Source organism: Heliconius melpomene, chromosome 15, assembly GCF_056956725.1.
Source record: "Heliconius melpomene rosina isolate 202511_hmr_F chromosome 15, ASM5695672v1, whole genome shotgun sequence".
Taxonomy (NCBI): Eukaryota; Metazoa; Arthropoda; class Insecta; order Lepidoptera; family Nymphalidae; genus Heliconius; species Heliconius melpomene.
The window spans coordinates 8,535,043-8,562,559 of record NC_140403.1 but is presented as its reverse complement, the minus strand read 5'-3'; the positions used below and the strand labels follow the sequence as shown (position 1 = coordinate 8,562,559).

General features: G+C 32.7%; 2 protein-coding genes across 2 annotated transcripts; one reads left to right on the top strand and one right to left on the bottom strand.

Moving 5' to 3' along the window:
• The first annotated feature begins 816 nt into the window (after nt 1-816).
• LOC146531621 (uncharacterized) lies at nt 817-9,816 on the top strand. The gene is made up of 7 exons (XM_085198745.1): nt 817-1,191; nt 5,503-5,961; nt 6,841-7,108; nt 7,212-7,598; nt 7,943-8,124; nt 8,299-8,413; nt 8,859-9,816. Exons 1-7 carry the CDS (start codon nt 896-898, stop codon nt 9,090-9,092), a joined length of 1,941 nt encoding a protein of 646 aa, XP_085054871.1. The 5' UTR covers nt 817-895; the 3' UTR covers nt 9,093-9,816.
• Nucleotides 9,817-9,828: 12 nt separating this feature from the next.
• On the bottom strand, nt 9,829-27,377 carry Sqor (Sulfide quinone oxidoreductase). Its single transcript, XM_085198746.1, has 14 exons — nt 27,044-27,377; nt 26,557-26,662; nt 24,670-24,894; nt 23,544-23,744; nt 22,519-22,713; nt 15,809-16,010; nt 15,265-15,427; nt 12,509-12,599; nt 12,182-12,406; nt 11,569-11,769; nt 11,110-11,292; nt 10,541-10,742; nt 10,066-10,238; nt 9,829-9,960 (listed from the first exon to the last, which is right to left on the bottom strand). Exons 1-14 carry the CDS (start codon nt 27,136-27,138, stop codon nt 9,829-9,831), a joined length of 2,394 nt encoding a protein of 797 aa, XP_085054872.1. The 5' UTR covers nt 27,139-27,377.
• Nucleotides 27,378-27,517: the final 140 nt, after the last annotated feature.

The window sequence follows — 27,517 nt, the reverse complement described above, 5'->3', positions numbered from 1 at the left end:
TTTCACGTCTTTTTATTTTTTTTTTCAAATCATGACATAAAACATTCTAAATTTAATAATCAATAAATAGTTATATTAGTTTAATATTTTAATTGCCATTTTTTGAGGCTATACAATAAAAACGCTATGGTTGTGCGTTTTATCGTAAATTAAAATGATATAACTTATATTTAATTAGGGAATAAAATATTTAATATTTTCATTTCATCGTTCTGGTACGAGGCAAGCGCGGCGTCGACTGCCGCCACACAACACGCAATGCCTGCAGAATTCGGCGGAAAGTGAGGCACGTAGTGTCTTAATACTACTGGTTTCCTTGCCTACCCTGCTGTGTGCGGGATACAGCGTGAAGCTGATTTTTTAAAAATATTTTTCATAGATTAAAAATTCGTTGTAAAAAGGTTTTGAACTAATGTATTCCTAATATAGGCAAGTATAGGTATATTTAGTATGAGCTCTTATGGGCAGGTTTATTGAGCTTCACTTTCTGCTCTTTTCTGAATTCTGGAGGCATTGCGTGTTGTGTAGCGGAACTCAACGCCGTTGTTGTTGTTATGTAAATATTCAATACATCGGGGTTTTAATTATTTTTAACTTTTTACTTCTTTTTTATTAACAAGTAATAAAAGCTTATTTTTGAAAAGTGTTTTTTTTTTTATTTTAAAGGAAAGAAAAGGGTAGGTTGAAAATTAGCAGGGCGGTCATTTAAATTGTGTATAATTGTATCGTTTAGGTTTTAACCCTTTCTATCTAGTCTACGTCATCTTCAAGTATAGGTACACAGTACGCACACGCATCACCAATGTCGCGATAGCGCACCGATAAAAAGAATCTTATCATTCCACTTCGATATCGCGCGGAACGTAGATGTATTCGTGAGATTCAAATATAAAACATGCGCGCCATTAGAGTTTGCGTTTTGACATTTTGTTTTTTAATTTTCAAAGTTGTCAAAGCACAGGACGAAGTGACTGAGCCTACAGTGATCAGATTGATTAAAGTGTGTGATTATTGCACTTGCAGTGAAATACCAGATGTGGACGGTACTCATTTAGTGTTGAATATACAGTGTTCGGAATTGGATAAAATAGAAAACCTCGCTGATTTGGATAAAATTCAATGGCCGGATAATCCGAATGGATTAAAAATCGCTGCAACATTTGAAGGGTTGGGACTTTCCACGCTAGGAAAGTGAGTAATGCAAACAATATTTATTATCTGTATCTATAACTTTTTCAGGGCTATTGATACTAATGTATGAGTAAAGTGATTCATTATGTAGATAATGAAATGCCCTATGAAGAAAATGAAATGTTCAGGGTTATGTACACATAGTTTATAGTTATAAAGCTTAATATCTTATTTTAAACAACAAATGCTAGATAAAATTGCGTCATAGCTATTCATATATTAGGTGGGTACTTGCCCAATTGAGAACGTAGGTTTAAATGGCTTGATTATCTTAACAACTTTATCTGTTGGCAAATAAATCTAACTTTAAACGATGAACTTGTATTTGTTTTTCATTAAATGATAGCCCTTTATAATTTACTTAATGGCTTTTTTAGCGTTGTGGTAACACAATTTGACAATTAAGTAGTTAGTGTTTAGACAATTTTAAAATTTAATTTTCTGTAAAGTTGCAAAGTACATTTGAAAAATAAATTTTTTCAAATGTACTTTGCAAACCCAATTAGTAATAAACATGACGTCGCAAAACAACATTGATTTTAGATAATTTTAATAAATTTTAGTTAGGTGTTAGTTTTTTATTTAAGTACGGTTAATTGATTATTAAAGAAGCGTCAAATTCTTAGGGGAAAGACATTCGTTTCACATCTTATACAAGTGTTATACTATTACTATAGTACTACTATTACTATACTATTACTATAGTATAACACTTGTATAAGATGTGAAATGTAGCATGACATTATAAAATAAATTAATGGTAGGTAATTTGTATGCCATTATAATATTTAACCAACGATTATGATATTTATATATCATAAAATAGATACATGTTACCATGGGCGTTTCTCGAGACATTTTCTGACTGTTTTTTATTTTTCAGGGCAAATTTTTTGCTACTAACATTTCTGGATGGGTCACAGATCACCCGGCTCCCCCTATTTCTACGCCCTTGTAGGTTTCACGTAGAAATATATTTAAAATGTCCTCTAATAATAAAATGGAAGATCCTTAAATAGAAAGAATTTTGGATTTTTTATACAGATATTTGTGGCATACGACTCAGTTTTTTCCTTATAGACATTTTCTGGCAACTTTATTGCACATTTCATTTATCAGCACTGATCCAAATTACATCCTATATCTTATAAAACAAAGTCGCTTTTCGTGTCTGTCTGAACTTTCTAACTCTTCTTCTTCTAAACCACCCAACGGATTTTTATGCGGTTTTCACCATTAGGTCGTGTATTTCTCAGGGAAGGTTTATATATAGTTTATTATTTGTACATTCTTATGTAAATTAACATAAATACGATAAATGTGTCTAAAGTCCTACCCGTTGAGACACTTTCGCGCATGCGCTGCTCTGATGGTAAGTACTACATGGAAATAATGTACCGGAGTATTGTTCCTCTTAATAAGATCTACAACAAAGTCCGCGAGAGCATATTTTTATCTTTTAAGGATAACGTGTAGTGATCATATTTCTGTCTAAAAATAGTAATTTCTATATATTTTTTATTGTGAGGGATATTTTTCCATAATGGTATTAATCCTTATCCTTTAAAATACTTTATTAAATTTCTACGTTAAACGAAGATAAAATTTACTTTTTAAACTATTTCGAAATTGCGAATAGTTTTAGAGAAAAACGCATTTAATTATTGACACATCACGCCGTTTACACATCAGCTGTATCGAGTCAAGTTTCACTTATCCCTTACTCTCAGTATATAAATAAGTATATTAGTTACGTTGGCTATTTAATTTAGATCACAACTGTCTTTTACTGTTTTTCATTTTAATAAGTACTCTAGAAGTTGTTACAATATCAAAACGTCTTTGCTGCGAAACGCGCCCCGCGACGTTTTGCTTATACAAGCGCGTCATGAGGAGTCATCGGTGGTTCAGTGGTAGAATGCTCGCCTGACACGCGGGCGGCCCGAGTTGATTCCCGGCCAATGCATTCTATTTAATTTTCCTCACAGGCAGCCACGTAGTGCTTGCTTTTCATCAGGGACAGAATACCCTCTTCAGCATTAACCACAAGCTCGAAAAAAAAAACCCGCCCGCTATAGAGGCATAGCAACGATGATTTAGATGCGTTTGCACATATTGGATAATTGGAGTTGAATGTATTATTTCAGAGCGATATATTTGGTTTCACATTTTTTGTAGTAGTTATTAGTAGGTAGGCTTTTGTTTATAATTTCTTCCGTTTAAAAATAGTCATTTAACTATCTAAAAATAGTCATTTAAATATATTTTAATAAGTACTTGAAAAGATTAGTACCACAGATTTAAAATTACGGTACCTACTAAAAAATCCTTGCTGTGTAAAACAATTGGAAAATCCTTATTGAAACTACGAAAATGCGGGTTGCATTAGGGTTAAATTAATTTTCACATTATCTTAAGTGCTTTGCAAACATACATTATATGAATAATCCAGTAGTAAAAGCGGGCGAAGCCGCAAGGGGGTCGCTAGTAAATAATAAAAGTAACAGTAATAACAGTAGATAATTAACTTATAATTATTTCTTTAGTATCTAATGACATGGCTGCCACTTAAGTACCTAGTACCTATATATTTTGTGAATGCAAATGTAGTCAATCACGCAAGTTACAAAACAATTAAATTTAAATAATATTGAGTCAAATTAATTATTATACAATTATGAAAAACTGGGAGGCAAATTAAAATTCATCTGGAGTTTATTTTTTCCCCTCCCTCCCTAGATTCCCTCTGTTTACCCTATTGCATAGGTAATACAGCTTGAAGTTAAAATAATTCTGTTGGTGACTACTTATTAACATCTAAAAAAATCTAAATAATTAATTTTCAATTGTCTCTATTTTTAATATAAAGAGGCTGCACTAATTATAAAAAATTACTTAAGTAATTATTAGATTCTACATTGATAAGAAGTCAGTCACTTCCTGCGACGATTCGCAATCCCAACACATCTGACATACTGATTGATGGCTCTCGCGTAACTAAACTAAGCTAAAATTTGGGGAGGTCATTGACATTTAAGCAATTAGTGATAAATGGATATAGAATAATCAAAATACTTAATTATTATACTTTTATGTATTATAAGAGAAAAATATCGATGATATATGTATATAAGATGCATATGGTGGTTTTTTATTACTATTTGTGTATATTAGACTATCTGAAATAAAAATATTAAATATTTCATTTAATCGAATAGGAATCGAACCCACAACCCGCGACTTGTCGCACTCTTGTGATTGTCCGCTTGTGATTTATTTAGTTTCTGGCTAAATATGATAGTTTTAGGTTCAATAAGTTTATTCGATGTTATAAATAATGTTAAAATACAATAATTCTGATATTGCCAGAGCTATCTTTGTAGATGCGTGAAAGTAAATAAAAATATTACGTTAAATTCAACGAATCTAACGCATTGCGCGTCGTTACAGATAACAGTATCATGAACTTTATCAATTCATCTTATTTGTAATTCCTATTAATTCTTAGCTTACATAATTATTATCGGGAAAAATTGCGCGATATGACTTTTTTTTATAAATTTGTAGTTTATAACCAGAGGGTTCCCTCTGGTAGTGTTAAGATCCACCACTCCTCACATCCCCACTTTCTGCCGAATTCTGGAGGCATTTTTTTTGTCTCGAGTTCAGAGCTAAGAAACAAAAATGAAAATATTAAATATTTTATTTCTTCAAGTGGGAGTCGAACCCACAACCTGTCGCGTTTAAATCACACGTGCAACTAATAAAAAATATTCTAATCTTTATGTAATGAAAAAAGTAAATGCTCGAATTAGCTTTTTTTTGTATGATTGTAGAACTAATATCATTTAACAACGCAAGGTTCACGAAGTCCTGTTTGTCGTTTAACCTTCACAGCTCAAGTGGTAAATCACTGGGACATTAAGAACATATTACTTGACGTAATCTGGACTTCTTGGTTTATTTCTCACAACCACTTAAAGTCTATATTTATAAAATATGATTCAATTATATTTATTGCTATAGTGTAATTGACAAATTTTATGACTTGCAGTACTTAAGTAGGTACATATTAGAAAAACAGAAAAAATAACGGAATAAACCACAAAAGAAGGATACAAAATCACGATAGAATGGTATCTTTTAGGTTAAAAGCAGTAAATAATGAGTATTTATTCCTAGATTTTTCACTTGCCCCAATAGAAGAATGTGAATATTTATAAAAATTACTCTAGATTACAAACAAATATAATACGCATATCCTACACGCCCCGCAATATTATATGTATACGTTTTTAATTTCTATTTCAGATTACCACCTAATTTTCAAGTAGAAACTCTACAATTTATAGGCAACGGCATTAAAACGTACTGGCCCGATCCTCTCAGTGATGTCCCAAATCTAAAAAAGCTATCTTTCAGCCAAAATGAACTGGCTGAGATCACTCCAGATTTATTTACAAAAATCGAGGGGCTGGAAGATCTAGATCTGTCCTACAATAAAATAATACAACTAAATTCTTTGGACTTTAAGTATTTACGTCATGTAAGAAAACTAAATTTGCAAAGTAATCTGCTGAAAAAAATACCAGTAGATGCTCTACAACCAATGACGATGCTTGAAGATTTAGATTTGAGTAAAAACGGTATATTCGATGTATTATTAAGAAGAATAGAAAGCACAACTTTGAAATCAATAAAGCGGTTAAGTTTGAATGGTAACAGAATTCGATCAATTTCAAAGGAATCATTTCCTGAGGACAACAATATGTGAGTATGGTTTCGTTTTATGCTATGTTATGGCCGATATTTATGGGGTTTTTCCAGCTTCATGCTGTATCCTGCATATAGCAGGGTAGACGGAGGAAACCAAGTTTTTCAGACACCCTGTTCCCCACTTTCCGAAGAATTTTGATGCATTGCGTGTTGACTGAGAAAACTCAACGCGGCTAACGTTGCCTCGGTACCTGAGCGAACAAATGAGAATATGAATAAATAATAATTAATCCCCCGAGTGGGAATCGAACCCACAACTCGAGTGTCCAGTCACGACGGCCTCAATATAATACGTTATTTAAGTTTTAACCACCGTAAATCATTAATAGTAGTCGATATCTTATCTATAACTGAAGTGTGCAATACTTGCACACATTAAACTAGCACAGATAATTGCGTAGGTAGGTAGTATCGAAATTTGAAAGCACGGTATAAGTACTTACCTGTTATTTTAATTTTTAAGTAAATGTCAAATTGGATTACGATTAATCGATATCATCGTGGCATAAACTAACTGTAAATGCGATGATTATGAGTTCAATCTCCATTTAGGGGAGTTTATTTTGCCCATTTCATCGATTTGGTAAGACGTGTGGCGTTGAGTTCAACCACCCTTGGTGGATGGTTGAACTCACGCAATTTGGAAAGAAAGAGGAGAGCAGATAATGGGCGTAAAAAAATATATAAATGTTCAAAGCTACTGAGCTTTGAATATATTTGTGTAAAAGTTTTTTAAATTACATTTCTGAGGTGGGCACAAGACTATTCTGTACCCTGTTCCTAAGTTCATGGAGCAGAATGTTTCAATAATAAAATTTCTGGCTACTCTAGATACACATTTTATTACATATTATATATTTTTTCTTATTTTAGAGAACTACTGGACTTATCTAACAACATTATAGAAGTGATCGAAGAAAATTCCTTATTGTCATGCACTCATTTAAAGGAATTAAATCTAGCACAGAATAATATAACGTTCACGTTCGCACTCCCACCGACTTTGCAGATAGCTATACTGAAGATAAACACCTTGTATCACTGGCCCAAGTTCCCGAGTACCATTACATATATTGATTTGTCATACAACAGGTTATCCGCCTTATATGACGAAAATAGTGTTGAGTTTGGCAATTTAGAGGTAGGATTTTGGGCATTTTTTGATCAAAACTATGATTTATCAAGTCAAATTTACCAAAAATAAGAATTTTACTGATTTATACCAATAAACTTTCAAATTTCAGGCTCTCAATATTGGTGGTAACCAAATTAAAGATTTTCAAATAGAACGAAAACTACCAAAATTATTCAGCTTAGACATATCATACAACTTGATATCGGACGTGCCCAAATGTTTAAGCAGCCAATTGTTGCCAAACCTAGAAGAACTGCGTTTGGATGGAAATCCATTAGAAAGTATATATTTCAAAAACATTATACCTCTTAAGAGTTTGTATATGAACGATTTAAATAAATTAATTGTGGTTGAGGATAAAGCCTTCAGTAATGTGATCGGCAGAAATGTTGATGACATATCAGGAGAAAAGAATTGTTTCTCTCTTTATTTATCAAGTTGTGCATCGCTGACGACAATACAGGAAGGGGCGTTTGATGCTACGTCACTGTGTACGGTAAGTTATGATGGCCATGAGGTTCCTTTTTAACCCTCGATGTAAAAAGTAGCAAGAGTTTGACATGTCTGGTTTTTTTATCAGAGAACCTTTTTCATCGCGGTGGTCCTTAGCTATGTTTTACGAAAATCGGATTATTAGTTTAAGAGCTAGAATAATTTTGCTAAGATGAGGTTATAGATGAGATTGTTTGTCGAGCTATTTAAAAGTTTTAAATTTTGCTAGTTGTCAAACTTCAAATTACGACTTGCTAGACAGAGGAATATTTTTCAATATATCTAAGTAAGCATGTTGGTATATTTGCTTCACTTTAATTTCCTGGATAAATTATATTTTGTTTTTAGTTGGACATCAGTAAGAACAAATTGTCATCGCTGTCTAAAACATTACTGGACTGGTCCTCCTTATCCGAGGGGGTCAATCTGCAGTTCAACCCCTGGCATTGTTCGTGCGACTTACAATGGATATTGGATATATTGGTACCGCAAATATACAAAACGAATTCAAATCTACTTGCAGAATTAAGGTTATATATTTGTTTTATTTGTTCTCTATTTTTATCTTAATTTAGCAGCTTCATGGTTTTTAGCGAAGCGAAGCTTAAGCGAAGAAATGAAATGATTAAATATTTCAATTCCTCAAGTGGGACTCGAACACACAAGCTGTCGCATTAAACATAATAACTTATTGTAAAATCCAGGTGTGCCTCTCCTCGAGCGTATTCCGGGCTGAGGCTGGTGCACTGGTATAACTGGACGGATCAGGCGATGTGCAACGATGTGTTCACGAGGGGAGGACCAAGCGGCACTTATATGGTATGAAATTGAAAACGTTTTTCCATTGTAAAGCAGTTTATATGATAATTTAGTTTTTTTGTATAATTGTTATACGATATATAATGATTTTGTAAAGGTGTTATTAATTTATTAATATATGTCTTTAAAATCAAGCAAAAGATAGCCCAAAATTGTAGTTTGAAGTTAGTCCCATGTTGTAGTCTTCACACAGCAGAGTAGGCAGAGGTCTAGCGTCACAACACTCTGTTCCCCACTTTCCGTCGAATTCTGGAGGCATCGTTTTTCGAGAGGGGATCGAACCGACAACGAGTCACGTTTGAGTCAGTGACACTTGAGCCCCTGTGCTATGACTTGCCTCGGCCTTTGAAGTAAACGACAATTTCTGAAATTTATTATTTAATACAGGATATAAATTGGTGACAGTAAAATTGTGCTGCTAACTCTAAAACTTATATAATTTCAGATAGATGAATCTAGAGAGAGTGGACCGAAGGTAAACTCCCTAACTTTAATTCTTGGTGCCGTCGTTATAGTCGCATTGCTAATTGCGATCGCATTAGCCGTGTACGTCGTGAAGACGAGAAGAAAGCATAGAGTAAGACAGAATGCCCTCAATCGAAAACGACAGGACACATCAGATTTTATAAGTTCAAATGGATTGGAGAAGGAACAATTTTCTGCTTTAAACAGAGCATGAAAAGAATATTCTAAAAGCCATATTTTTGCTAATATGACTCGAAGAGAGATTGTAACTGGCTACTGGTGCCAAAAAACGTTTTATAGTTAAAATAAGAAGAGTTCTTGTAAGTGAAGCATAGTTGAGATAATTTTTTTAAGAAAAAAAAAACAAACTGTTAGTTTTACGCTTTAATAGAATAGGTAAAAGTTTTAATAATAATATTTATTGCAATAACTGAGTATATATTATATAATTTTCACTAATTGATTTCACTATATGAAGATGAACGATTTTCTACTTTTACAATTAACAGTATTTAAATCTTTCCACAGTTGTATATATAAAATAGTTTAAAAGGTATTTGATATGCCATACATAAAAATATATTATTTTTTACTTTTTAATAGAAATTATTGGAATTTCGAAATGAAATGCTGTAGGTATTTCGTATTTATTATCTTTTTACAGTATGTTTTTAAATATTATATTACCTTTTTTAAATCTGTTATTTTGCATTTTTTTGTATAATAACCATTATCATCACTAGTCATTTATTTTATTAATGATGCATCTAAAATTATATAGTTTTTCTTTTTACATTTTACTATTTTTAGATGTGTAAATATAAAAAACATAATATAACATAGGTACCAATTTAATAATTTAAGCCAAAAACTTTGTTTACTTATTGTAATAAAATCAGTATTGTTGTAAATTTAAGGGATAAATAAAAATTTTATACGTTGCCTTGGTTTTATCTTCCGAAAGGATTTAAAATTTTACGCAACGAAGATGGTCCATTCCAAGTACCTTTTAGTAACTTATTCCAATAAATGTATGGGAGTAAGTCTTTGTGCATTAAATATAACAAACGTCGTTCTTTACTCTGAAAATAATCATTGTGTTAAATATATTACTGGATAAAATGCAATCATTGGTAAACAAATCTATATAATAACTTTAACCCAGAAAGAATTGTTGAAATTCTAACCTGATCAAATGGAAATGTTTCCCAAATCTTCTTGTCATATAGAATTTCAGCTAATATGGCGGTTTTGTAAGAAGTAAGAATGGGGCAGGCTGAATAGCCGTTATACGTAACTGTGGGCTCTTTGCCATACATGTTGCCCCATAGATTTAGTTCCACTACGCGGCTTTGTGCAGCTAAAATGATATTAAGTTTTTTTTCAGCTTGATATCTGTTTTTTCATAATTTGTAATATATTTTTATTGTATAACTGGTATTAACTGTTATATAACAGGGTAGCTACCACGCTATATACTTTCTGCCGATTTCTTGAGGAGTTGCGCGCTGGTGCTCCTGCACCTAAACAAATACTTATCAAAATAATTTTATTACAATCGTACAAACGGTTTGGGTGTGATTGCGTCACAGACAGACAGAGACAGTCATATTCGAATTTATAATATAAGTAAAGAAGTATGTATTAACGCCAAGATCTTACCAATAGCAGCAGCAGTCTTGCTATTAGGCGTGCTGGTACAGTCACCTAACCCATACACATTCTTGTATCGTTTGTGTTGTAAAGTGTATGGGTCTACATCCAGATAGCCCGAGTCATTGATCAGTTCCTCGCATCTCGTGAGGCAGACTGGAGGCGACATTGGCGGTGTGACGTGGAGAAAATTATATGGGAGAGCTATGGTCTATAATGAAATAGCATTTTTATGTAATTAGGTATCCGTATACACCCATACAAATATTCAAAGAAGAACCGGCTGCTATATATAGAGTTTCTCTTTTAAGATACAAAACTCTAAAATTACCTCCTATTTACATTTATTTTCATGAAATAAAAAGACTATACTAGCAACTCCAGAGCATGTGCATGGAACAAAATTTTATAAAAGCAATGAATTAAATTATCTACTATTGCTAATTAAATTATCTACGTTACTAATTAAATTATATATTATTAATAATTAATTTGAAATTTTGTATAGATTTTAAGTTTAACTAAAACACCTAATCACATTTTTTCACTTTACTATCACACAAGATAATCATAGTAACCTGTTCCTTAGAATCCATGAAAATAGCACTCCTGGCAGTCACTTCAATCAACTCTTGTTGGTAGTTCACAATGATTGCCTTATTAAAAGCGATATTGGTTAGTGCTGCTGCGTACTTGGGTACAGCGAATATTGTATCACCAGCAGTATTGTAAGTTATGTTACAAGAAGACAGAATGTTATTCTGAAATTATTAGATATATGATATTATTCAGAAGGTTAGTTGTGGTTAAGTTGCACTAGCGTGGGTTGAAAACATGACAGGTTATGGGATCGATTCCCATTCGACAAAATGAAATATTTAGCGTCGAGGCAAAACGCGGCGTTGACTTCCACCACTTAACACGCAATGCTTCCAGAATTCGGCAGAAATTTGGGAGTGGAGTGTCTTAACACTAGGCTCCCTTTGCCTACTATGCTAAATACAGCTGACAAAAAAAGACCAACGCGTAATACAAACCTGTCTCCAATAATCATGGGCGAGATACATAATTTTTTGTGCAGCACCGGAGCACTTCCCCACACGCTTCGGAAAAGTAAACACGGCATGTCCCCCTTTAAAGTTTTGTATACAACACCAACATTTTTGACAAAATTCTGGAGCATAGATTGTTGATACTCGAGATGTAGGGTCATTTAAAGCATCTTTTAAACCTAAGATCTAGAATAACGATTTTAACAGTATAAATATATATTCATATTTAATTATTTATTTAAGTATTTATATTAGCTTCGCGCTGTATCACGGGAATCTACTTAGTGTTAATACACTACGTCCTCATTAAGACACTTTTCGCCGAATTTTGGAGGCATTGTGTGTTGATTGGCGGCACTCAACGCCGCACTTTTCCTCAAATTTAATTGTAAAAGTTCTAATTAATTTCGTTGCTAAAAAGAGTTAGCAATAACACAACTTACAGCAGTTATAGAACAATAAAATCTGGACAAAGTCGTTAAGACACCGTCCGACATCCCTTCTCTTCATCCGAAAAAGTAGAGAACGAAATAATTAATCACTGTGTCACTAACTTCCTTTAATGAAATTTCAAAAGAAATATATGAAAAAAAACTACCTGTTCATAATCATTTTTCAATCCAACTGCCACTACAATGTAATCGTATCGCACTTTATACCCGCAGCTCGTATACACCGCGTTGCTACAAGGATCGAAGTCATCCGCTTTATCCTTCAGCCATATAACATTATGAGGCAGAACTGCCTTTAAAGGTCTGTGACTTTTCGAATATTCTTTTATACCAGCTCCGATGAGAGAGAAAAGTGGCTGGTAGAAGTGTTCCTGAAATTATTATTCAAAACGTAAAACGTAGAAAAGATTGATTGGTGATTAGTGTTTACGTTATAATAATATTGTATTATTTACCGTATTAGGCTCTAAAACAATGATATCTTTGTCGTTTAGCTTTCTAGAAAATCTCCAAGCAATACTACAACCTCCGGTTCCTCCCCCCACCACCAACAGTTTACATCTAACGAATAAAAAATATTAAAGTAATATAGAATTCTTATTATTTGTATTATATGTGAATAGAAATAAATAATATCGAAACGGTCAAAATTATTGATGAATTTAAATATATATATATATAGCTTTTGACGCAGTATCCCATATATAGCAGAGTAAAGAGAGTTGTAGAACTCAACGTCAAAGCACTTAATCTGGTTACCTTTACCAGAGTGAGTAAAACAATATGTATTTCTCCAAGTGCCAATTGAATTGACAACTACCACGTTTACAGTCAAACACTATGCTGCTGAGCTACGACCGCCCCCGTTTTAAAAAGAAAAAATGTAAATGAAATAAGTATAGTATTGTATTTAAAATATAATAAACCAATGAGATATAAAACAAACCTAAACTCATTTTTGCACCCACTATATCCTCTGCACAAGGTTCTATTCAATAATTTTAAATACCTGCAAGGTATACCCATTTGAAGAAAATACACTACAATTTATTTTTTGTGTCATTTAAACATTTATTACAATATTATAATTATATGATTGTTTTGACAGTGACTAAGCTTACTAGATTAAATTACATGCATGATGTGATATTTAACATGATAATTAGGCATCAGGCATCTGTATTCTTAGCGTTTACGTGCTTAAGATGTGTCCCATATAAATATAAACTGCAAAATTAAAAAAACATTAACTTTAAACATTTATTATAATATTAATAACAAAAATAGAATTGTTTACACTTAAATAATAAATGAGTCAGTATAGTTATTTACATAGAAAATAAAAGATATCATTTTATACAATTTATAAATAAGCATTTATATTTTAATCCTAGATAAACTCTGATTACACAAAAGAAAACAATACGTAATAATGTAAATAAAAATATATTAATTTATGTTTTTATTTCAGTATAAGGTTCCTTATACATCACTTTATTTAAGAGTCATTGGGAGTCAAAATAGAGGAACTCCACAAAATCTATACATGAGTAATGGTGTCTGCACATGCAAGATACATAAGAACAAATATTATTGGTTACGATGTCCGTAAATATGTACTATATGATTTCGAAACCTCGTTTATTTATTAAGGATTAGTGACAAATTCTGTATAAAAGTATGACAAAAAAATTATAATAAATAATCATTGTTGTACACAACTTTTTAAATCGTAAACAATTCTCCATTCTTCTCTTTCACTCCATTTTTTTGTTAGAAATCTAATTTAGGTAGACATAAAACAAATTTTACTTATTCTTAAAAGTTTAGATTTCTATCCTCATAATTTTATTTTCCTCACCCAATTTTCATTTTATATATATTATATAAATATAATATACAGGGTGGAATTGTCAGCGCCACTTTAAATGAAACCATAGTTTTAACTACTCTATAAAAGCCTAATATAATTCGGAAAAAAAATAATTCTCAAAAATGAAAAAGTTTTTTTTTCAATCAAAATAAATAATAAAATTATCGTTTTAAAATAAAACGCCATTTGTAAAGTATAACATAGGCACGCACACACTTACCTGTCAAAGCGGCAACGTCGCATACGTATGTGTGCGTGACACGAAATACAGGTATGGATAAAAATCGTGAAATGAAAAAAAAATCCAACATCCAAACCGTTGAGGTACCTTGATTATTTTTTTTAATTCTGGGTTTGAAATATTTTACCCTATATGCAGTTTCAGTAAAAGAAGCGCTGCCTCTTCCACCCTGTATATAAAATGAAAATTGGGTGATAAATCTTTATTATTATTATATATACTGTAAAATAAATTATCGATATAAATTACATCAATAAATTGTAAAAGATTTTGTACCAAATAATTTATACACTTCATATCACTCTAAAATAAAACAAGGGGTAGCAACAACCCCTATCTTTATCGTCCTTTCAATAGAATTTTACAATATACATATATTGTTTAACAAAATATCACAAATTAGTCATTATTATATAAAAATAACGATATTTGTAGTAGTTTGCTTATATTACATTTAATCTGCAAAAGGATTAATAATTTTCCTGACGAACTCTGGTCCATTGTAGTATCCTTTCAGCATGAAATTCCAATATATGAAGGGGAACAAGTCTCTCTTCATGTAGTAAGCGAGTGTGCTTTCCCGAGCCTGTGGATATTTAATATACACGTTATATAGGAGTACATTTTTTTTCAGCTTCACGCTATATCCCGCATGTAGAGTTGAACACTGCTCCACGTTTTGCGCCGCATTTTAGAGGCATTTGGCATGCTTATTGAGTGGCGGAACTCAACGCCGCGCTTAACTCGCCACCAGAGCGAATAATTGAAATTCATTTACAGTCACATGCCAGTGCCAGTGCATCATGACTGAATAGGAAAGATATTTTTAGACACTTCGACGTATATAATTTAAGTTATTTTTTCTATCAAAAGTTATTTATTTTACGATATTGTACATTCTATTTTAAATCATTTGTAAGAAACGTGAAACTATAAATGCAACAGTATGGGGGTTGGATTCCCATTCGAGGTAATTAAATATTTAATATTTTCCCTTTTTCGCTCTGGTAGAGAAGCAAAGCACGGCGTAGAATTCCGCTACTCAACACGCTATACCTCCAGAATTTAAAAAAAGCAATATAAAATACATTCTAGTCTCAAATACCTGGTTAATAGGGAAGGTCTCTCTCGGCACTCCGTCGTATATGAACTCCGCCAGTACGCACGTGCTGTACGACGTGACGAGCGGGCACGCGCCGTAGCCGTTGTATTTTTCTACAGCAGGTTCATTTTTCATGGTTTTTAGGAGATTTTGTTCTACCACGTAGCTTTGTTTTGCTGGAAATATAACGATTTTCCTATTAGAGATGTATTTGTTACTTGTGATGTTTGTAGAAATGTTTATATTTCTTTTTGTATTAATTATTTAGGTACTTACTATATAATATCTTAAAGATGTTGTATAATAGGTGTACAATGTTTTCTTTAACGATGTAATAAACATCATAAAAAGCAGGAGATGAGTTTAAATTATGAATTTGAATCAATATACTTACTTAAATATATATTTAATTATTTATGAAAATAAGGATATTATTCTTATTTTTTAAATGCATATTAAATCGGCAATCAAAAAAACAGTTTACACAAAAGAAAACAATCAAGTTATGTTAATATTGCAAATAATATTAAATAAAACAAACATTATTTTATACGCACCGACTGCAGCCGCAGTTTTGCTATTAGGCGTGTTCGTACAATCCCCCAATCCATATATATTAGGATATTTAGTATGTTGCAGTGTATATTTGTCCACGGTCAAATAACCAGAGTCGTCGGTCAAATTTTTACTGTTTTGTAGAAAATCAGGTGTTTTCATGGGCGGAGTCACGTGCAGTAAGTTGTATGGGAGTGTTGTTAACTGTAAATAATGACAAAATATTTACTTTTGGTAAAATTTTTACCTTAAAGACGCCTATATACACATTCTTGACTTTATGCTATAAGCTATTGTATATTTTGTGTGTATAAAAACAGGTTTAATTTTATTAAACGTGTTACAATAATACATAGGTAGTAATTACATAGTGTTACAATAATACATAGGTTGTAATTTGAGCACATATCTCCCGCGAATGACAGGAAAGGAAGAAAAAATTTTCAATTTGATATCGAGACGAAATCTAAATATCGATTTTATAACCGTTAGCAGAAAAAAATCGATACTTCCCCTTGTCCCATGTCTATATTTAATAATGACGACTATTTAATTTCATAGATTATGTGTAATGATGTACATTAATGTACACAATTACTTCAAAAATTGGGTAAAATTTCAAACCCACAACCTTTTAAAGGCGTGCTATAGTAAAAAAACGCCTTTCCTCAGAAAGTCTTATAATTTACAAGTGAACCAAACGATAGCTTGAATTATTTCGTTATAATGCCATCTATGAATAGGTTTTAGTATTAAGTAACTTTCTTTTAAAAATATATATAACTAGCGACCCGGTCGCGGCTTCGCCCGGTTAAATTACTGAATTAAGTTCTTGTTTTAATCTATATGTATATTTATAATAAATCTGTAGAAAAGTCGTCTCTGTACATTGAAAATATTTAAAAAAAGGCAAGGCTTTTTTTTCGCGGGTAGATTCGCAATTGCAAAGACGTACTTTTAAGAGCTCTCATTTTTTTTAGTAATTTTATTTAATTTAATAAGCATATGTGTTAAAAATTTAAATACCTGTGCTTAGGTTGACTCCAACTCCACTTTCCCACACAATTTTGCACTTATTACGAATATGGAAGCAGCAATGGAACACTTACTCAAGAATATGGATGAACTTTCCACTATGTTCTCTTCTCGAATGGCCGAATTTGAGAAGAACCTATCTCAGCCAAGTTCTGCAGCCCCAAATCCCACAATTAAAGCACTGAGTGCTGATTTCTATACTTTTAAGACGTTAGTGTGGAAGTCACTTAGTCTTTTAAAGTCACAGATTGAGTTGGTTGCACACGGTATGGATCGCTTGGAGACACAATCCAGAAGAAAGGTACTTTTGTTCCACGGCATAAAAGAAGAGAAAGATGAGAACGTATTAAAGAAGACAATGGAGGTGTTATCCAGGCACATGAAGTTGTCCGACCTTTCGCCTGTTTCGATTGAATCTTGCCATAGACTGGGTGCCAAGAAAGATTCCGCCAGGCCTGTCCTCGTTAGGTTTTGCAACCTAAAGGTACGTTCCAGCGTGTGGCTTGCAAAAACCGCTTTAAAAGGTTCCAAAATAACCTTGACGGAGTTCTTAACAAAATCGCGCCAGGAAGTTTTTGTCGCCGCCCGCAATCACTTTGGTATAAAAAAGTGTTGGTCGGCTGATGGCATGATAGTGATACTACTCACTAACAAATCCAGAGTCAAGATTTCTACGTTGTCAGAACTTAAACTATTAATAGAACAAAATCCCTCAATGAAGTCCACCATCAACATTTAGTCGGGTAGCTTTTCTTTATATGTATCATTTTAACTCAGCCGGTTTACACATAATTTATTTTATATTTAAACTCTTTTTTTTAATTTTTTCGACCGTAAGCTACATTTTCTTGCTATTTTGTTTTTGTTAAATTTCACAGTCTTACAATTCATTTCCGTTCAGTATTTAGTATGTTAGTTTAATTTTAAAATATTGATGTATAACTGTAGCAGTAACAAATTGTTTACACAATAACACATTTGACAAGTGTCACTTTGCCGTAGAATGTAAATAAGTATAATAGATAATACCATAAATATGATATAATGTTAAATGAATGATTATTGTTATTGTGTTCTTATAATTGTCTATGTTCGATTGCGTTCCATTTAGTTTTACATTTGATTTTTTGTATTTGTATTTCTTTCTTTACTACTTTAATGTGCAGATTATTCCAAAAGTCAACCTGTGCGCGTGGATTTTTTTTTGGTTAATTTTAATACGTTTTTATATATAATTATATATAGATATTTAGTTGTTTTTCTTTAAGTATATATATTACTATTTATTATTGTATATTTATATTATTATTTTTATTTACATATTTATAAAATACAAAGAATATGAATATTTATGATGAGTTCTTTTCTTGCTCATCTAGTAGTTATGATAGTGCTGACAGTAATAACTCGTCAGTCTCAGATTCAGATTCGCTTGTAGATAAGTTATCGAATATCTTTAATAACCCATCCGGTTCGCTTTCCTTAGTGCATATCAACGCACAGAGCATTCCAGTTCATTATACTGATCTTCTCGCATCTTTTGGCTCCGGAGTAGTCGATTGTGTACTTGTATCGGAAACCTGGTTAAAACCGTCCCTCTTATCAGCTTGTTATTCTCTTCCAGGCTTTCAGTTATTCCGGAATGACCGCACTGAACGGGTTGGTGGAGGCGTTGGTATATACCTTCGTAACAGCATCCCTGCCAGGGTCGTCTCTCGCTCCCCTAATCAGGCTGTAGGAATTCTTGAATATCTCTTTTTAGAAATAGAACTACACCATAAAAAAATTCTATTAGGCGTTTTATATTCCCCTAATGATAAAGTGAATTATTTTAGTGCTTTGGAAGATATTATGGAGAGTCTTTTTCAACATTATGACCATATAATTTGCATGGGTGACCTAAATACCTGTATGTTAAAAAATGATACTAGAAGCAACCAGCTCAAGGCACTGAATGAGTCATATAACTTGCATATTCTACCCATGTCTTCCCCCACTAATTTTTTTCCTAACTGTCGTCCTTCTCTGATTGATATCATCTCCGTCTCTAACCCTAATTTTATTATTTCTCATGGTCAAATGACTGCACCTTTCTCTTTTCACGATTTAATTTTTCTTTCTTATAAATTACGCCCTCCCAAGGTTAGAGGCAAAATTTTTCTTCAGCGCGATTTTAAGCATATTGATCTGGAACGCTTCAGGGATGATTTGAGGAACATCGACTGGTCAACCACATTGTCACTAACTAATATTGACGATATGGTACACTCGCTAACTTCTGAACTGATTAACATTTTTAATGTTCATGCCCCCGTAAGACCAGTTCGTATCAAGCATGCGCCTGCACCATGGTTAACGCCAATTATTAAACGACTTATGACTAAGCGCGATCGAGCGAAAACTAAAAACAAAAGATTTCCTTGTGAAGAAAATCTCACAGCATACAAGAAACTGCGGAACATTTGCAACAGGATGTGTAGGGATGCTAAGCGTCGCTACATTCACAATACCATTCAGAACCTCTCTCAAGCGCAAGTTTGGAGATTCTTAGAGTCGCTTGGTGTAGGTAAAGCAACTGCTGATCATCAGATCTCAGTGGATCTTAATGTCTTAAATTCTCATTTTACAAACTCAAATATAAAAATGGATGCCCACATAAAAACACATACACTTGCTTCTTTATCTCAGTGTCCTACCAGACTCAACTCCCTTTTCATTTAAAACTGTATCTGATGAGGAAGTCAAGAAGTGTGTCCGCTCCATCTCCACTAAAGCCATTGGAAGTGACAATCTCAGTCTCGAGATGATTCTTCCCGTGTTGGATGTCATTGCACCAGTGGTCACCCACATTATCAATTTTTCGCTGTCATGTAATGTCTTTCCATCACAGTGGAAGAATGCTTATGTCATTCCATTACCCAAAACCTCGAACCCTTCCGCTATCACTGACTATCGTCCTATATCCATTTTACCTATCCTATCAAAAGTCCTTGAAACCATCGTTCATAATCAACTGTACTCTTTTCTCTCCTCAAACAATCTTCTATGTCCTTACCAATCCGGGTTCCGTCCCTTCCACAGCACAGTTAGCGCACTGCTGAATATTTCGGAGGACATTCGATGTGCCTTGGATAACACCAAGATCACTGCAATGGTATTACTGGATTTCAGCAATGCTTTTAGCTCTGTTGACTTTGACATACTTCTTGCTACTCTTCGTGCAGTTAACATTCCTTCCACAGTTTTAAACTGGTTTCACTCTTATCTCTTCGGTCGCCGACAATGTGTGAAAGCCAATGACAATACATCGTCTTGGCTTGATCTCACTGCTGGTGTTCCTCAAGGCGGCGTTCTTTCTCCTCTTCTGTTTTCGGTTTTTATTAATAATATTTCAAAAGTAATTTCTTCTCCTTACCACCTGTATGCCGATGATTTGCAGTTGTATCGACATGGCTACTTACATGAATTGCCTGAGACCATCGCGTTTTTAAATGAAGATCTTGCTGCGATTCAAGACTGGGCTGAATCTTTTGGCCTATCAGTTAACCCAAAAAAATCGCAAGCAATTATAATAAACAGTAGCAGACTTGGTAGTAAAATCAATTGGATCTCAGTGCCTAAGATACTCTACTCTGGATTTCCAATTCTATATTACGACAAAGTGAGAAATCTGGGTCTAACCTTCGACAGCAACTTGACTTGGGCATCACATATTAATGATCTTAGTAAACGTATGCACTTCTCTTATCATTCTCTGAAGCGTCTCCAATATTTCCTCCCTCATAAAACAAAAATTATGCTTGCGCAATCTCTTCTACTGCCAATTCTCGACTACGCTGATGTCTGCTATTTGGATGTGACCGAGGAGCTACTCAATAAGTTAGAGCGCCTTCAAAATCTCGCCATACGCTTCATTTACGGTCTTCGTAAGTATGATCACGTTTCCCAATTTCGAGCTCAGCTTAATTGGCTCCCAATTCGCCTTCGCCGAGATATGCACATCCTTTCACTCCTTTATAAAATCCTTAATTATTCAAAATTCCCTTCTTATCTTCGCTCCCGGTTTCATTTACTTCCCACTCCCACACGCTCTAGGCGTTCTTGTGTCATACCGACACTTGACATACCAAAGAGTAACTCTAAATTCTTCCAAAAATCCTTTTCTGTTTATGCCGCATCCCTATGGAACCAACTACCTAAACCTATCCAGAGAAGTCCATCTATAATGTCCTTTAAATCCCAACTTAAAAAATATCTGCTCGCAACCTTAAACTCGTAAACTTCATATTGTGATTACTTCCACATTTTTATCTCATATATCTATGTATTTTTTTTTTATTATTTTATATATTTATTATATATCTATATGTATATACAATATGTATATATGTGTATGTATGAAACATCTATATATTTTATATAGTATGTATATGTATATCGACTTATATATTTGTTTTAATTATGTATTTATATGTTATAATATAATATGTGTATTTTGTTTTGTTTGTGCTTAATTAACTAAATGTTTAAAATAATAACTTAATTGTACAATGGTCTCACCCGCTACTTGTAACTCATCCACATCCACTGGTTGGCTGGAAGAGATCTCTTATAGAGATAAGTCCACCTTTGTCAACTAATTTGTATCTTATTGTTTTCTTATGTATATTTTGTACAATAAAGAATATTATAGGTGTTAAAGGATAACTAACAGAATCCATTTCCAGCATTTTTGGAATTTTTGTCTGTTTGTCTGTTTATCTGTTTATGTGAACATGTATCATATAAAAAGTACACAACAAATTTAAGCATTTTTATACACAAAAATCAGTAGTACTCAGAGTAGGTTTTAGTTTTATTTCATTGTAGTCGCTTCACTCTAACAAAAGATTTAAGTATTTAACGTTTTCAAGAAGTATACATTTGAGATAGTAAAAATAGGTACATGTAATGCTACCTATTGACAACAAATAGTAAGTACTAACAACCTTGATAATGAATAAAACATATCTCAACAAGTTAAAGAAACCAATTAATTGTTAATTACAAACTGGCCTTGTCATTAGTTCAAAAAAAACAGTAAAAATTTAGCCAGTAAGAAATTTGTAATTTTTCACTTCCCATACTTTACCTAGGGACCATAACTTATTTGTTCATACTAAGTTTTAAATCTAATTTTTACAACCTATACCTATAATGGAACGTGGAAATGGTTAACTGGTTAGTGCTAAATTACTAGCAATAACATTTTTTTTATTAATTAATTACAATTTTAATCTTATATTTATAATCGTTAATAGTTAATAATTAATTTGTAATGAACTAATTTTATCTTATAACATTTTATTGATAATCTATATTAATTGTTAATTAATTTTAATTGAATCTACATTAACTGTTAATTAATAGAGGCCAGCCGTGGCGCAGGAGAACAAAGTGTGACTGTAAACGCGACAGGTTGTGGGTTTGATTCATATTCAAAGAAATGAAATATTTTCATTTATTCGCTCTGATGTCGAGCCAAAGTGAAGCGTTGAGTTCCGCCACTCAACACGAAATGCCTCCAGAAATCTACAGGAAATAGGGATCAGAGGATCTCACAACTAGATTCCCTCTGCCCACCCTACTATAAACGGGATACAAGCATTAAACCAAAAAAAAAAAAAAAAAAACCTACTTTAGTCTTGTCTTCTGTATTGAAGAAAACAGCTTCTTTTCTATCCAAATTGATTTCTTTTAATACAGTTTTGTAATTAACTTGAATATTTTTCTTAGCAACGACCTTCATGAGGGCGTCCGCGTATTTTTTTACACCAAATATAACTGGGAGGCAAGTGTTGTATGTTATTTTTGATTTTGATCGAACATTTGACTGAAAGTAAAAAGTAAATATATATAGTAAATTACTATTATTACTATTAAAAATAAATTTAATATTAAAGTAATTGTATTGTCATATTATACTTGTGGGTTCGGTTCCTATTTGGGGGAATGGTTAAGTCTGAAATATTCTCAGTCTGAACAGTGTACCATATATTTCAACATTTAATACTTATATGTATAATATTTTAGGACTAGCATTTATTAGTTAATATTCAAGGATTAGTAATATTTTGAAATATGATTTAACAAGGTATAATTGTTAAGCAATGCAACGGAATATTTCTATAATAATAATAAATCATAACTTATTGTCCTTACTACATTATTATTTTTTATAACCACTTTGACAACTTGCTAAAACAAATGAATTATGACAGAGTCTTTGGTTATTGGTTTTAAATCTCTATATTGACGCGCAAGAGCACAAGGGCGTGACTGTAACGCGACGGCTGTGGGTTCGATCCCCACTTGAGGGAATTAATTATTATTTCTTAATACTATAATTTTTTCGCTCAGTTACCAAGCATAGCTCGGCGTTGTGTTCCGCCACTCAACACGCAATGCCTCGAAAAATTCGGCGGAAAATGGGAAATGGAGTGTCTTAACACTGGGTTCCATCTGCCTACACCGCTGTATGCGAGATACAGCTTGAAGTTGATTTATTTTTGGTTTTATTTATATCCATACAATAACAAAGTACAGCGTTAATCAATCATATTTTATCATCGAAAGTATAGCAACAGTGTGTTTTATCACTTAGTTCTATTGTAATACCTTGCCAAATATGAAAAAAAAAATGGAATATATTTCTAAACTTACCTTCGTAAAATACGAATCTGCCATATAAGCTATTTTCTGCGGTGCTCCCGGACATTTGATAGGTGTATCCGGATAAGTGAACACGGCATCGCCGCCTTTAAAACTTTTGAAGTCCGACCAAGTCTTTTCGCAATACTCGTGTGAATATACTGTGGAAACGCCACTGTTTTTGTCTTTTAACCCTTCGACCAAACCTGGAACCTAATTAAATTAATTTAAGGATTTGGTTAAAAATGATGAAATTGTAACACAGTCATTAGCTATTGAAACAAAAAGAGAGGAACTATAAATAAATTAATTAACCGATTTGAGCGCGATTTCTTTAAATCCAAAGCCTTGTTCATCGTAGTTCATATTTATGTTTTAGGAAAATCGAATTAGAAGTTTAAGAGCTACAAACAATTTGCCAAAATAAAATTTTGCCGATATTTTGTGCGTTTTTTTAGTTCCCTTGGGCACTTAAAATATGGTTATTGGTTCGATTTTAGCTAACTCTGGAGATTGTTTATATTTAAAATATTCGTTATCTCGACTTCGTAATTAAAGAAAAAATACTTATTTACTAGATACGACGCTGGTCCCTCTTACAAAACGCTCAATGTATGGAGATACGTAAATATTTGGTTTCCTAAGCTATTACATATGGTATAGGATTTTACCAAAACAAATTCTATGTTTATAAAATAATAGCCTGTCTTACACGAATCATACAAACGATTGAAACAATAATGACGGAAGGGACTACTGTCTTTTATAATATTTCAAAATAATAGGTATGTTTATAAAACACTATCATTTTACCTTCTTTATGCCGTCGTGGCGCAGGGGCACAAGCATCCGACTGTAAATGCCCCGATTGTGGGTTCGATCCCCACTCGGGGAAAGAAATATTTAAAAATTACACTTCACAGTTCTAGTAACGTGACAAATCGCGGCCCCACAACGCACAATGTCTCAAAAATTCGGCATAAAGTGGGTAACAGAAATGTCTTTTCCAGGTTCCTTCTGCCTACCCTACTATATACGGGATACAAATATATATATGTAGGGTAGGCATATACATATATATACTATACTATATACTATATACAGGATATAGCGTGAACTTAAAAATAAAAAAGGTTACCTTTTCATAATCATTAACCAGTCCAACGGCGACTATCAAGTATTCGTAGTCTATACTATCTCCGTTCGCCGTTTTCACAACATTGTTCTTCGGGTCTATACTTTCCGCGTAATCTTGTAACCATTTCGCTGAAGTGGGTAAAACCCGTTTCGCGTCTCTCCGCGTGGCCGATACGGGGGTAACCCCCGCGCCGACAAGCGTGAAAAGCGGTTGATAGTAATGATCCTAGAAGTTTGTAAAACCAGTTTTTTTTTATTATTTTATTACAATTTATTTCTTTGAATAATTTTGATTTTTTGAGCCCGCCATGGCGCATCGTCTGTAAACGCCACGGTTGTGGGTTCAATTCACTCGGGTGAATTTAATTACTTTCATTTCTTCGCTTTGATAACAAAGCAAAACATTTAAATTTAGGTTTTTTTCTTTGTATTTTATGATTTTTTTTACTTTTGATCAATATCTACCCAAGTGAACAATGCGCAAAGTACGAAAAGCCTAACTTGAGAGAGGGCACGCCTCGTCGACCGTACGATAAGATCTTATGAACTATATTCGAATTTGCCCCATAAGAAGTTAAAAGATTGTGCTTTTACTAAGCAGAACAGTGTCTTAAATCCAGATTTTTTTAAAATGAATATCTTTATATCTTTCATTTTACCTATATAAGTTTAAAATTTAAGAAAAAAGATATAAAATAGTTCCTATCTAGTTCTAATTAAAATTAACCTCGTAAACATATATCGGTCATATAATCAGAAATCTTATATCTTTATATCACAAATTAATCATTATTAACATTTCAGAACCAAATTGATATCATATCAAGAGTGGATGTAAAAAACTATTCAAGTCAATCATAATAATATATAATATACAAATAACGAAGATAATATTCAATAGATAAGTAACAAGTGCTTGGTAACAACTTATACACCTCCATACATTGTTTTATCTTCTATGTGCAAAAAACAAAGTGTAGTTTCTAGATTATTAGGTAGAAATTAATAAAAAAAAAATTTTAAAAACATTAACTTTTTTCTGTGGCCGTCGTGGCGCTGTGGCACAACGGTGTGATTGTAACGCGACTTTTGTGGGTTTGATTCCCACTCGAGGAACTGAAATATTTATTTACGTTTATATTTCCATTATTTCGTTGAGTTCTGCCACTCAACACGCAATGCCTCCAGAATTCGGCAGGAAATGGGGAATATAGGGTCTTAGGTTAGGGTCCTAGGTTCCCTATGCCAACCCTACTGTGTGCGGGATACAGTGTGAAACTGTTTTTTTTTAATTATTGTAAATTAGCTATAATTTCGTTTGAATACTAATTTGTAGTATTATCTTAACACTTATTGTTTTTTCTCATTAGCATTACTGTTTTCATAGTAAGAATAATTATATTATGTACATGTAAACGAAAATAACCTTCATAATAAGTGACCACAAGCAGCAATTGTAAACAATTTATGAGACATTGTGTAGATAAAACCATGTAAAATATATAAAACAATATTTAATACTTTAAAAAATAATTTTCTTAAAAAACAAAAAAAGTTAAGTATTAGTTACCAGTATACTATACAATTCGAATATAATCATGTCGCATATATGAGTGGAGATTGAACCAAAAACCACAGTATTTATGGTCAGCCCCTATCCTACTGCACTACCAAACCCAAATTGTAGTTTTGTTCTACACATAAATGTTTCTGTTAAAGGTAAATCTTTTTAGTTTTAAGTGGCTGGAATAAATAATATTCTGCCTCATGTCAATAATTACTGAATAGATACTAAGTGAGCAAATATTTGAATTGTATCAATGTTTGCAACAGTATTTATTTAGATTGTGTTATATTTTTGTTTAATTAAATGTTTAGTGTTACTTACAGAACTTGGCTCCAAAACTATGACAGAGTCTTTCTTAAATTTTTTTGCAAACTTTGCAGCCATTGTACATCCTGCTGATCCACCACCCACCACCAAGAGCTTACACCTATAATAAATGTGACTAACATTGTTTTTTAATTATTTTAACAAAACCTCTGATTGACTACTTTAAAGCTAATATCCCACACATAGCTTGTTAGGCAAAGGGAATCTGGGAACCTATTATTAAGACACTCCCATAAAGATTCTTTCGTTCTCTACTTTCCTCCAAAATCTGCAGGCATTGCCTGTTACTGGCGGAATACCGCTCTTTGCCTTGATTAAAGCTAGCTAGCTAGCTATTTTAGAGAAATATTTTTTATATCAATAAGCTTTAAATTCTAGCATACATTGAAAATAAAATTGTGAAAGTGTGTGCAAAGATGCTTTTATACTACAACAACATTCAAGGAATACTTTCATAAAATAAAATAAAAATAGCACTTACGAATAACTTGCATAATTGATCGCGGACACAGAAAAATTTCGAAATTTTCCAGGTGTACCGCTTATGGAACCGAGTCTACAAAGTATGTTATTCATATTTATTTAGAAATATATATTCACTTCAACATAAATAAAACCGTGTCATAACCGAACGTTTGGATTAATGATCGGTTTTCAAAGAAAATGTTATCAAGTTATTGTTTTCTACTATCTATTGAAATATTAATACTTTAAACGCCAATCACTCTTCACTTCAGCTGCAATTCGCAAATTGCAAATTTCCTATTGAGACTTGAATTGAACCCCCGCTAAATTTGATTTTGATTATGACTTTTGACATTGAATTGACAAATGACACATAACATAATGACATGACTTTGGAAATCTAGCATATTATGTTCGTTGCTACTAGGATAATTGTAATTTGCTATTGTATCTATGGTCCAAAATTGCTTTCAATAATACATAAAATTAT

What these genes read in the sequence shown, in the direction of transcription:
- Sqor (XM_085198746.1), bottom strand. Translation starts at nt 27,138, where the DNA reads ATGAATAACATACTTTGTAGACTCGGTTCCATAAGCGGTACACCTGGA. An exon ending in TAGTTTTGGAGCCAAGTTCT is followed by an intron (nt 24,895 to 26,556) that starts GTAAGTAACACT and finishes ACAAACTTCTAG; the next exon opens with GATCATTACTATCAACCGCT. An exon ending in TGAAAAATGATTATGAACAG is followed by an intron (nt 11,770 to 12,181) that starts GTAGTTTTTTTT and finishes TCGTTATTCTAG; the next exon opens with ATCTTAGGTTTAAAAGATGC.
- LOC146531621 (XM_085198745.1), top strand. Translation starts at nt 896, where the DNA reads ATGCGCGCCATTAGAGTTTGCGTTTTGACATTTTGTTTTTTAATTTTC. An exon ending in GGACTTTCCACGCTAGGAAA is followed by an intron (nt 1,192 to 5,502) that starts GTGAGTAATGCA and finishes TTTCTATTTCAG; the next exon opens with ATTACCACCTAATTTTCAAG. An exon ending in AATCTACTTGCAGAATTAAG is followed by an intron (nt 8,125 to 8,298) that starts GTTATATATTTG and finishes TGTAAAATCCAG; the next exon opens with GTGTGCCTCTCCTCGAGCGT.